Here is an 11,691-nt window from a genome sequence, read left to right on the forward strand (position 1 = left end):
CCAGTCACTGTGTCAGTGTGTCAAGTGTATGTCTGGCCACCCCGGGTCTGGGCTGTCCCCACGGGGCTCCTCCTGCCCTGGCCAGGCCTCGCCCCGCCCCCTCGGCTGCAGGGAAACCCCCCGCGCGGAGGTAGGGGGCGCGGTGCCCGCCTGCAAGCCCCGACTTGTCCCCGGCCGCGGGCGGGGCCCTGGCGTCACGCGGGGGCGGGGCGTGGGAGCGAGCGAGAGGCGGGGCGGGGCGGGGCTGCCGCGGAGCGAGCGGGGGGCCCGGGGAATCGCCGGGCGGCCTGAGACGCGGCACAGAGCCACATGCGAGCGGGGCACCCGGGAGGCGGCGGCGGCACCAGCGAGTAAGCAGCAGCCGCAGTCTGGCCGCAGACGCGGACGCGCCAGTAGCAGAAACAGCAGCAGCCACTGCAGTTAGAGCAGCAGCAGCAGCAGCAGCAGCAGCAGCAAGAAGCCTCAGTAGCAAGCCACTCGGCGGGCGCGCCCTCCAGAAGGCAGCCGCCCGCCACCCCATCGCCGCCCTCTTCTGGCGTGTTCATGCCCCCGGGGTGAGTGCGCATCCCGATCCCCAACGCTGCTGCTGCTCACGAGCGGCCAGGCCGGGAGGGCTCCCTGGAGGAGGTGACGGGATGCGCGGGGCAGAGCGGGCGATCCCCTCGCATTCCCGCTGCCTGTGCCCCAGCTTTCATCACTGGGACCAAGGCTGGGCCGGCCGGGCCGGAAGGAAGCACCTGGGACTCGGGGCGCGGGGGTCTGGGCGCACAGGTGCCACAGCGGTCTGGCGGGTTTGTTTACAAACAATGGGGTTCGGGCTCGCCCGCGCCCCCTGGTGGCCAGTGCGGCCGGGGAGGAGCGTGGCCCCGGGCTCCTTCGGGTCCCCCAGAGTCCCGCTACGGGAGGGTCGGGGTGGGGGGTGGCACCGAGGATCGGCCACACCCAGGGCGCGCGCCCGCCGGGGGCGGCGACAGGGGGCGGCGGAGGCTGCGGCTCCCGCGGGCGGGGGCTGCGCCCCAGCAACAGCCGGTTATTGGCCCCGCGCGCGCTGGGCGGGCGGGGCGGGCGCACGTGGCGGCGTGGGGGGGGGGGAGGGAGGGAGCTGTGACAGCGGAGGGGCGGCGGGGACCGCGCGTGCGGGGCTGTGGATCTGCAGGTGTCTCGCCTGGGTGTGTGTGCTCGTGTCTGGCTCTCGAGTTTGTGTCCCTACACCGAGATGTTGGCGTTTGTCACCCGGAGGGGTGTCTGCGTGAGTCCTTGCCCGCGTGTCTGCGGGGTGGGGTGCACCTGTCCGTTTACGGGTGTGGGTGGCTACCCCACACACACCAGAGTTGTGTGCGTGTGCTCTTGAGGGGTGACTAGGGGGGAAATCTGTCGCCTGCTTGGTGGTTCTGGTGCTGGTGAGGGCGATGGGGGGGGACGACACTTGAGCTGTGTTTGTGTGTCGCTTGAGTGAGCTGTGTTGGTGTGCAGGGGTCTCGCCCGAGTGTGCGTTGCGTGTGTGTGTGTTCGCGTGCGCGCGCTGTCTCTGGGTGTCTCCAAGACATTCATCTGCTGCACCCAGCATTTGGGATGGGGTGCCACCCAGTGCCTGATCGCTCCCTGGGTGACTTCTGAGTGGCAAGGGGGCACAAGGCTGTCTCCACGCTGAGGATGGAGGGCTCTAGGCGGGGAGGATCTAGGCGGTGCAGCGGCAGCCTCTCTGCATGCCGCGCGCGTGTGTGGTGTGTGTGTGTGTGTGTGTGTGTGTGTGTGTGTGTGTGTGTGTGTGGTGTGCGTGTTGGGTCTGAGGGGCTTGTCACTGTGATCCGTGGCTCATATGTGTCATGTGGCTCTCTCTCCCTCTCTCTGTAGTGTTTATACCAGTCACGTGAGGCCAGTGTTTTCTGTCTCTGCTGTAGGTGTGTGTGCTGCTGCTGCTGCTGTGTGTGTGTGTGTGCGTGCGCGCGCGCGTGTGTGTGCGTGTTCTGGGGCTCACAGTTGGTTGTGGTGTTTGGGAGCTGAGAGAAGAGGCTGTGTCTGGTGCCTCCCCGTCTTGCTGCCCCGCGCGTGCGAGGGGATGATGCATCCGGTTGTGATGACATGTGTCTGTGTGTAGCTGTTGTATCCCGGGCGCTCAGAGTTGGGGGGGAGTGTCGCACATTCAGGTGTGTTTTGGGATGATGGGTGTGTGTGCTAAGGTGTCGTGGGGGTGTCTTGTATCCTGGGGTGTCTGTGTGTCTGCAGGAGAAACACGTTGAAGACCCGTATCTGTTGTGTCTCTGTGTGTGATGGCTGCATTGTGGATGGGTGAGTGCGGGCATGTCAGCACTGGGTCAGTGTGAGACTGATGTAAATATGTGTCTAGGGCAGGAGGAGGGCTCTGGATGGCTGTGTGTGGATGTCTAAGTGTGTCTCCTTGTGTTTTTGAGGGGACCATCTCATTTGGTCTGGTGGGGTGGAGGTCAAGTTGGACACTTCTGTGAGTTCTCTGGTGTCTGAGTTGTGTTCCCATCACACACACACACCCACCCCCGTCCTGTGACAGCCCTGTGTGTCCTGGGAGCCCCAGCACCCCTCCTGCGCTCCTGTGTTGGGAAAGTTCTCCCTGGCCCAAGCCCGGAGAGTCCTAGGCAGTTTGCCTGGAGGGCTTGCCACGAGCCCCAGACGCAGTCTGTACCCCCCCAGCCCATGCGCCCCTCGTCACCCAGTGTCCCGGCCAGGCTGCCCCCTGGGGTCACCCCCTCGTGGGCGTGAGTGACCTCCAGGCGGGGTGTCTGCAGGGTGGGGTCCTGCAGCCCCCCCTGCAGTCGCCCCCGCTGACCTCCCCGCTGTGCCCCGCAGGCTCCAGGGAGCGCCATGGCCCGCGCACGCCAGGAGGGCAGCTCTCCGGAGCCCGTAGAAGGCTTGGCCCGCGACGGCCCGCGCCCCTTCCCGCTCGGCCGCCTGGTGCCCTCCGCTGTGTCCTGCGGCCTCTGCGAGCCCGGCCTGCCCGCCGCCCCTGCTGCCCCCGCCCTGCTGCCGGCCGCCTACCTCTGCGCCCCCACCGCCCCGCCTGCCGTCACCGCCGCCCTGGGGGGCCCCCGCTGGCCTGGGGGTCCCCGCAGCCGGCCTCGAGGCCCGCGCCCGGACGGTGAGTGCCCACCCCGCACCCGGGCCAGCTGAAGCGGGAGCCGAGCTGAGTGGGGCCACCGGGAGGGTGTGGCCAGTGTGGTCTTTGTGTAGCAAGAAGCAGGAAGACCGAGTGGGAGACAGGGATGGAGGGGCCAGGTCGAGCGGGAAGTCCCTCTTGGAATCCGACTGCAGTCCCCGGAGTTGCAGCCCACGTCCCTTCCCGGGCCTCGGGCAACAGCTGTTTCTCAGCTCCCCTCCCCCAGCCCGGGTCCCTGGGCGCCCCCCGCCCCCCCTGCGAGGATTGCAGTAGGAAGGGAGTGTGGCCAGTGGGAGAATTGTCACCTCAGGACTTTGGGGAGGGGTCGAAGGCCTTTCCCTTTTATTTGAATCTCTTTGGCACTGGCGGGGCTAGCCCGCGGTCCCCGGGGAGGAAGGGGAGGGGGAGGGGCCATTGTGTTGGGAAAGTCCCCCTCGGGGAGAGGGGAGAGGGTGAGGCTCAGGGAGGGAAGGGTTAAAGGTCCCCTGCCTGATGGGCTGTTAACCCTGTGGTGCCCGGCTACGGGGAATGACCATCTGGGTTTCCCTTCCCAACTCCCCCCTCCCCCCCCCGCCCCACCACCACCCGATACAGTCTCCCGAACCCAGGGGTTACAGAGAGAAAAACTTTACAACTTTCCCCGGGCTTCAGGGCTAGCTTCAGAGATGATGGAAACTGAGGCTCGGGACCTGGTGTGGCAGCACGGAGGCGCAAGGATTGAGCGCCAGAGGGGGTGGGGCAGACAGACTCCCCCAGTACCCCTGCCACCCCCCACCCCACCCCCAGTCCTCCTGGGCAGCCCCGGTCTGGCCTTCTGGTCATCAGGCCAATGCCACATCCGGGGGTGTGGCCTCCCTGTGGTTGGGCAGGAGTGAGCTGGAGACCTGGGTGGGGTCAGTGGCTGTATCCCTGTGTGACCTTGGCCACTTCTCTGGGTGGGACCTCAGTTTCCCTGTCGGTCCAAGAGAGCAGGCTAGATCTGACGGTGTACATTAGAAGAGGGGTACTTAGGTCGGATTAGTTGAGGAACTTCCGGACTGATATGGCCTGCCCTAAGCCCCAGAGCCACTTCCTCAAGACCCCTTTCTGGGGCTTAGGGCAGGAGTGAGAAAAAAAGCGATTTCTAGAGAGGGTCGGAGGAGAGACGCAGGCCTGGGGTACCTAGGTGCCCCCGGGACGCCTCGGGGCCGACCGGGTGGGTGGTGACCACGCCCCTTCCCCTCTCCCAGGTCCTCAGCCCTCGCTGTCACCGGCCCAGCAGCACCTCGAGTCGCCCGTGCCCAGCGCCCCGGAGGCCCTGGCGGGCGGCCCCACCCAAGCAAACCCCGGAGTGCGTGGGGAGGAGGAGGAGTGGGCCCGGGAGATCGGGGCCCAGCTGCGGCGGATGGCGGACGACCTCAACGCGCAGTACGAGCGGCGGGTGAGTGCAGGGCGGCGGGCAGGTGGGGAGGGGGGCCGCACGCCCCCCGCCAGATGTGCCGCAGCTGCTGGCCCAGCGCGCGCGAGGTCGCGCCGGGGACAGGCAGATGGGTGTGTGTGTGGGCGGGGGGCGCGGGGCGGGGGGGGGAGGAGGAATCGGCTGGAAGCTGGGATTCCGGGATGGGCCGGATCGGGAGCGGAGCCCCGGGGCCCGGCCGGGGACCGCTGCTCGGAGCTGCGGCGCGGCCCGGAGTCCGCGGCGGCGGGGACTGAAGGCGGCGCTCGGCGCGGCGGCTCCTATATCCCAGGCTATTTATAGCCGGTGAGTCAGCAACGCGCCGCGCCCGCCCCGCCCGCCCGCCCGCCCGCCCCCGCCGAGCTGCGCCCCGCAGCGCCCCCCGCCGGCTGCTCCGCGCCCGCACCTCCCGGGCCGGGCCCGCCACTCGGTCCCCGTACCCCCCCCCACCCCACCCCGGCCCCACGGAACCCCCAGCTTTCCCTCGCTCGCCCCCTCCGCCCCCAGCGCTGTGCACTCTGCACATGGCCCTTGCATTGTTTGCTGATTGCAACAGAGAGGCAAAAGCAGAAAGAGAGAGCGAGCGAGCGAGCGAGCGAGCGAGCCCACTGATGTTTGATGGAGGCAGGCCCCTCGCTCTGCTCCCCGGCCTTGTCCCCTACCTCCTGGTAGAGGGGCCCTCCTCCCAGCTGCGGCTCACTCCCAGCAGGTTGTGTGTGTGTGTGTGCGTGTGCGTGTGTGTGTGTGTGTGTGTGTGTGTGTGTGTGTGTTTTCACCCGCTTACTTGCTCGGTCAGGGGCGTTGTTTTTCACTCCTATCCTGGCTCTGGCGTCTCCTTAACTGCGGCTTTCTGAAGTCCTCCATTCCCCTCCATTGGGGACATACCACTGAGGACATAGGAAGGCAAGTGGCGTGGCCTGGTGGCAGCTTCCTGTAATCCCACCTACTCAGGGAGGAAGAAAGAAAGTTCAAGGCCAGCCTGGGCAACCTAGTGAAACCCTGCCTCAAAAATGAAGAGGAAAGAGCCTTTGAGGTGGCTCGGCGGGCGGAGAAAGGCTCTTGCCACCAAAACTGATGAACTGAGTTCGATTCCCCAGGACCCACCTACTGGAAGGACAGTCCACTGCCCGGTGTTCTTTGACTTCCACATGTGCTGCTCATACATAAAAATAAATATGACCCACACATTATAATATATATAATAGATACATAATGTGTGTGTTTTAAGCTTACAACCCCTTTGAGGGGATGGGGGATCCCACTCCCTGTGGTCTCCCAGCGCACACACACATTAAAAAAAAACACTTTTGAAGTTTAGGGGAGGCTGATGTCGCTCAGTTGGTAGAGTGCTCGCCTGGCAGACACTAAGCAATGGGCTCTTTCCGCAGCCCAGAGTGTGGCAGCAGCTTTGTTGGAGACCTTAGTTGGGTCAAGGTCATCCTCAACTACATATTTAGTTCCAGGACATGAGGATCATGTCTCTAAAATAAAGTTTTTGGGTTGTGTTGGTTTGGCCTGTCCCGGAATTCACAGAGATCTGCTTGCCTCTGCCTCCCAAGTGCTGGGACTATAAAGGCCACTCTAACAAGCTTTTGAGCACCTGCCTGGAATCCATCAGTGAAGAGCAGGGGGTGTGTCTTGCAGGAAGGCATTTTCTAGCATAATTGACTTGTTTCTTTCTTTCTTTTTTAATATTTATTTGTTATATATACAGTGTTCTGTCTGCATGCCTGCCTACAGGCCAGAAGAGGGCACCAGATCTCATTATAGATGATTGTGAGCCACCCTGTGGTTGCTGGGAATTGAACTCAGGACCTTTGGAAGAACAAGCAGTGCTCTTAACCTCCGAGCTATCTCCCCAGCCCTTCTTTTCTCCTTTCTAAGGGACATCTATCTCTGACTCGGCCCATGTGCTGATGTCTCCGTGCTCCCCCTAATTTAGATGTGATTACATAGGACCGCTAGTGAGCTCACAAGGTGGTACCTGCCACCTTCACCCTCTCCCAGCAGCAAGGAGGAGGAGGAGGGCTCAGGAAGCCCCAGTTAATTCTGGACATGTACTCCACTGGGGTCATTAATGTGACATCCGTGAAGTGGATTGTATTCTCTGTAACCAAGGGGGTGAGCCAGGTGAATCTGCTTGGCCATGTACTCAGTAGAGGAACCAAATCAAAGCACCTTTTTTTTTTGTTTTCTTTTTTTTTCTTTGTTTTGAGACACAGTCTCACTATGTAGCTTTTTGACTGTCCTGGAATTCACTTTGTAGACCACCAAGCTGGCCTTGGAGCTCTGAGATCCGCCCACCTCTGCCTCCCAAGTTCTGGGATTAAAGATGTGAGGCATCATGCCCAGCTTGCTTTCTTTCTTTCTTTCTTTCTTTCTTTCTTTCTTTCTTTCTTTCTTTCTTTCTTTCTTTCTTTCTTTCTTTCTTTCTTTCTTTTTTTTTCCTTTTGAGATTGGGTCTTACTAAATTGTCCAGACTGGCTTTGAATTCACTCTGTAGCCCAGGCAGGCCTTGGACTTTCTATTTTCCTGTCTCAGCCTCCTCAGAGGCCTGTCGTAGAGGATTCTAGAAGCTGCATCACACTTTTATTCTGCCTCCTGGGAGAGAATGAGGTGTCACTGAACCCAGCATTGCCAAGAGGCACTTGCCAAGACGGCAGGCTGTTCTTCTCTGGTCTCGTTTGTTCTAGAAACGCTGAGGGGCCCCATTGCTCCCTTCCATGTCCCACCAGCCTTTGGTTTGGTTGGCTTCGTTTTTCCCAGAAACGGGCCTGCAGTCTAGCACAAATCTAGTGATCCTGCAGCCTCAGCATGTGAAAGCGCCAGGGTTAGGAGTGTGAGCCACCATGCGGGTCTCTTACCTTGAGTGGGCTGCAGTTCAGCCTGTTCCTGAGAACCCTTGTGATCTGCAAGGTGACTTTATCTGGGCAACAGGAGGGGTGTGTGTGTGTGTGTGTGTGTGTGTGTGTGTGTGTGTGTGTGTGTGTGTTTGTGTGTGTGTGTGTGTGCGCGTGTGCGCGTGTATGTGTGTGTGTGTGACAGCAAGGCAAAGCCATTGGCCGCTTTGTGCTGGGCTCTGTGCTGTGAGGACTCTGCCACCGTCCTTTCTCTCCTGTCCTGGGAGAGTGTGCCATGGTGGATGGGGGTCTGGAACAAGGCTGGTAAGAGGGTCGCAGTCAGTTTGGGGGCCAGTCTGGAATCCACACGTTCTGCCCCCTCACCCACTGTCTTCGGGTCCGAGCTAATTCCCACTTCTCTCTCTCTCTCCCCAGAGACAAGAAGAGCAGCATCGACATCGTCCCTCGCCCTGGAGGGTCATGTACAATCTCTTCATGGGACTCCTCCCCTTACCCAGGGATCCCGGAGCCCCAGAAATGGAGCCCAACTAGGTGCCTACACCCGCCCGGGGGACGTCGGGGACTTGGGGGGCAGGACCCCCTCCGCCTTCTGACACCCCGGCCAGCGCGGGGGACTTTTTCTGCACCATGTAGCATTCTGGACTGCCAGCGTCGCCTGTCCCAGGGGCACGCAAGGGAAGCCACTGGAGCCCAGGCAGCCTGGGTGCACTGATGGAGATTCGGACTTTGGGGACCCTGGCCTCCCGAAAGCCAGGGGAGGGAGGGCTGACGGACTCATGGTGACCGAGGGGGTGGGGACCGAGCCGCCCGCCTCTGCCGCCCACCACCATCTCAGGAAAGGCTGCTGGTGCTGGCTGCCCGTTCCAGCTGCAGGGGGGACCCTGGGGGTGTCCCCAGTGCGCCTTCACTTTGGGCCTGGCCTCAGGCCCCTGGTGCTTCCCCCCCTCCTCCTGGGGAGGGGGCCTGTGAAGAGCATATGAGCCAAACCTGACCACTAGCCTCCTGGAGCCAGAGAATGGGGGGCATGTGACGGCCTTCTCAACCCAGTGCCCAGCCATCTTCCCTGAACCGCCGGCGGGCGGTGACCGAAGCCTGCCTCACCTTCATCTGGGGGTGTCCAGGAGGGGTCCAGACTGTGAATCCTGTGCTCTGCCCGGGACCACCCCCCCAGTCCCCATCCATCCCATTGCATAGGTTTAGAGAGAGCACGTGTGACCACTGGCATTCTTTTGGGGGGTGGGAGATATTGGCGGAAGCCACCTCAGCCTTAGTCCCCAGGGCAAAGCGCTGGGGGGGAAAGATGGGGAGTCAGGGAGGGGGGAAATCTCAGAAGAGGGAGGAGTCTGGGAGCGGGGAGGGACGGCCCAGCCTGTAAAATACTGTACATGCACTGCTGTAGATAAACCGGAATGGATTTTCTGTACATGTTTGGTTAATTTTTTTTGTACATGATTTTTGTATGTTTCCTTTTCAATAAAATCAGATTGAACAGTGGACACTCTTTTTGCTAGCCCTTACCAGTGGCAGGGTGGTGGGTGACCTGTGAGGGCACAAAAGAGATCCGGACTCTTGAGCTCGGTAGTCATACTAAAAAGGCAAGCAAGCTCGTAACTACTTAGAAGGCCTGAGGAACTAAGAGAAACCAAGTCTTAAAAAAAAGTAATGGGGAAGGGGGCAGCTGGAGAGATGGCTCAGCAGTTAAGAGGATCTGTTAAGATCCTCAGCAGTTAAGGTGGCTGTTCTTCAAGAGGATCTGCGTTCAGTTCCCAGCACCCACCTGTCAGCTCACAATCTGTAACTCAAGTTCCAAGAGATCTGACACCTTCTTCTGGCCTCTGGATACCAGGCATGCACATGGTGCACACTACATACAGACCACACACCCATACACATAAAATAAGTAAGGTTTAAAAAAGTAGGAAGGCTGGGGGCGTGGCTCAGTGGTAGAGCCCCCGCCTAGAATCCTACTGGCCAGCAGAGGTTGGGGGCGTGGCTCAAAAGCGCACAAACCCCTGGGTTCAGTATCATACCAAGAGAGAAAAAGGAAGGCAGTTTGGGAAAGGCAGACATGTAGCTACAGAGCTTGGTACCCACTGCTGTAGCCTTAAAAGGAACAGCTCCAGCTGGGTGGTGGTGGTGCACGCCTTTAATCCCAGCACTCGGGAGGCAGAGGCAGGCAGATCTCTGAGTTTGAGGCCAGCCTGGTCTACAAAGTGAGTTTCAGGAAAGGCGCAAAACTACACAGAGAAACCCTGTCTCGAAAAACCAAAAATAGGGCTGGAGAGATGGCTCAGAGGTTAAGAGCATTGACTGCTCTTCCAGAGGTCCTGAGTTCAATTCCCAGCACCCACATGATGGCTCACAACCATCTGTAATGAGATCTGGCACCCTCTTCTGTATACATAATAAGTAAATAAATCTTTAAAAAAAAAACCAAAAATAAAAACAAATAGATAAATAATAAAAGAGGGCAGGCTCCTTGAGGGCAGAGGGTCTAATGCTTTTTTATCCTTATTTATTCCACCAGGCAAACAATGTAGTTGGTCTTGAGATTTTCTGCATGCATGCATGAATGAATGAATGACCTATAATTTAGAAGTCACTGTTTGAAGTGCTGGGACTCATCAGTTAGGAGACAGACCCTGTCTGTCCTGGACGACATGGGGTCTAGCCTGGCCCAGTGATCAGCCTCAAGCTCCCTCTGTGGCTGCGAGTGCACCTTGAGCTAAGATCGAAGTGGTTCTAGCGTGCAGCACTGCCCTGAGGCCAAGCACGCTGCCAGCCCAGCCCAGCCCAGCCCAGCCCTGAAAGCCCACTTCGCATTGTTTTGAGAGAGGAGAGCTCCCCCACTTACGTCCTGAGAACTGGCGCAGTGCGGTCCTTGAGCCCTCTCTCCTGTATCAGCTTTGCCGCGACCCCAGGGAGAAGCAGACGTGAGATGCATCAAGTGACCCACTCAGCTGCTGGCACTGTCCCTATCTGGTGACCAATGATAGTAAAGGAAGTTCACAGGAAATGGATCTTCTAGGGGGCCGTGGGCACACGGGAGGGGATCTGATGAAACCATATCCACTGCCCTTTGCTGGGCATCTCCATCAGAAGAAAGTATATGTGCTGAAGAGTCCAAGTGTGGCCGGAAGGTGGTGGCGCACACCTTTAATCCCAGCGCTCAGGAGGCAGAGCCAGGTGGATCTCTGTGAGTTCGAGGCCAACCTGGTCTACAGAAGGAGATCCAGGACAGGCACCAAAACTACACAGAGAAACCCTGTCTCAAAAGAACAAAAAAAAAAAAAAAAAAAAAAAAGAGTCCAAGTGTGGTCTACACACAACAGCATAGGAAAGCACCAAGTCTGATCTAGTCACACAAGAGAATAACACCATTCGCTCCATCATTCCGGGAAAGTTCAACCAGTGAAAATGTTACATGATAAGTTCGGGGACAGCTAGATGGCTCAGCAGAGAAAGAAACCTGGGCCCCCACCACATGTGAACAGGCAGACACGCCTCCACACACAGTCCCTCTTCATCTCTGAGCCTCTAACTGTGTGGACTGGAGACTTGGGGCGCTGAGAACTGAACCCCGGGCCTTTGGATGGTGTCTCACAAGACGTTATGAAGTTCTTTTTCGCACGTGTGTGTGTGTGTGTGTGTGTGTGTGTGTGTGTGAGAGAGAGAGAGAGGGGGGGAGGGACAACTTGTGGGATTCAGCTTTTGTGCTCTATCATGTGGTCCTGGCGAAAAACTCGGGTCATTAAGCTTGGCTGCAAGCTTCTTTACTGGCTGAGCCATCTTGCTGACCCTTCTTATACTTTTTCTTTCGGGCTGCAGAATTTCTCACTGTTTTCAACTCAGTGATTCTCACCTCCATCCTCTTAGGCCTACTGAGTACATTTTTCAGCCCCAGGCTATTCATTTGGTTCTTTTATACCATGTGTTGCTGATTCTACATCCACCAGAAACCTGTTCTTTTTACTTTTTTTTTTTAAAAGAGTCTCATGAACTCCAGGCTGTCCTTCAACATGTTATGTAGTAGTGATCTGCCCACCTCTGCCTCTGTTCAGCCTACTTTTCCTTTGTCAAAGATTTGTTTTTATTTGATACGTATACGTGAGTGACGGCATATGTGTGTGTATGCTTGGGGCCCGGAGAGCACATAAGAGAGCATCGGATTGAGTTACAGATGGTTGTGAGCCGCTGTGTGGGTGCTGGGAACTGAACCCAAGTCCTCCGCAAGTTCAGCCAGTGCTCTGAGCCGCTGAGCGGCC

The 11,691-nt window shown here is 58.9% G+C and overlaps 1 protein-coding gene across 4 annotated transcripts; it reads left to right on the forward strand.

Moving 5' to 3' along the window:
* The first annotated feature begins 250 nt into the window (after window positions 1-250).
* On the forward strand, window positions 251-8,920 carry Bbc3 (BCL2 binding component 3). 4 transcript variants are annotated; one of them, XM_052712755.1, is made up of 4 exons: window positions 251-554; window positions 2,824-3,112; window positions 4,360-4,550; window positions 7,841-8,920. In XM_052712755.1, exons 2-4 carry the CDS (start codon window positions 2,839-2,841, stop codon window positions 7,955-7,957), a joined length of 582 nt encoding a protein of 193 aa, XP_052568715.1. In that variant the 5' UTR covers window positions 251-554; window positions 2,824-2,838; the 3' UTR covers window positions 7,958-8,920. The 4 variants fall into 4 exon arrangements, with proteins under 4 accessions (XP_052568715.1, XP_052568716.1, XP_052568714.1 ...); XM_052712756.1 differs by lacking the exon at window positions 251-554 and adding an exon at window positions 1,115-1,171; XM_052712754.1 differs by lacking the exon at window positions 251-554 and adding an exon at window positions 1,143-1,249.
* The last annotated feature ends 2,771 nt before the right edge of the window (window positions 8,921-11,691 follow it).

The sequence above is a fragment of the Peromyscus californicus genome, unplaced genomic scaffold, assembly GCF_007827085.1.
Source record: "Peromyscus californicus insignis strain IS unplaced genomic scaffold, ASM782708v3 Scaffold_4__1_contigs__length_199733344, whole genome shotgun sequence".
Taxonomy (NCBI): domain Eukaryota; kingdom Metazoa; phylum Chordata; class Mammalia; order Rodentia; family Cricetidae; genus Peromyscus; species Peromyscus californicus.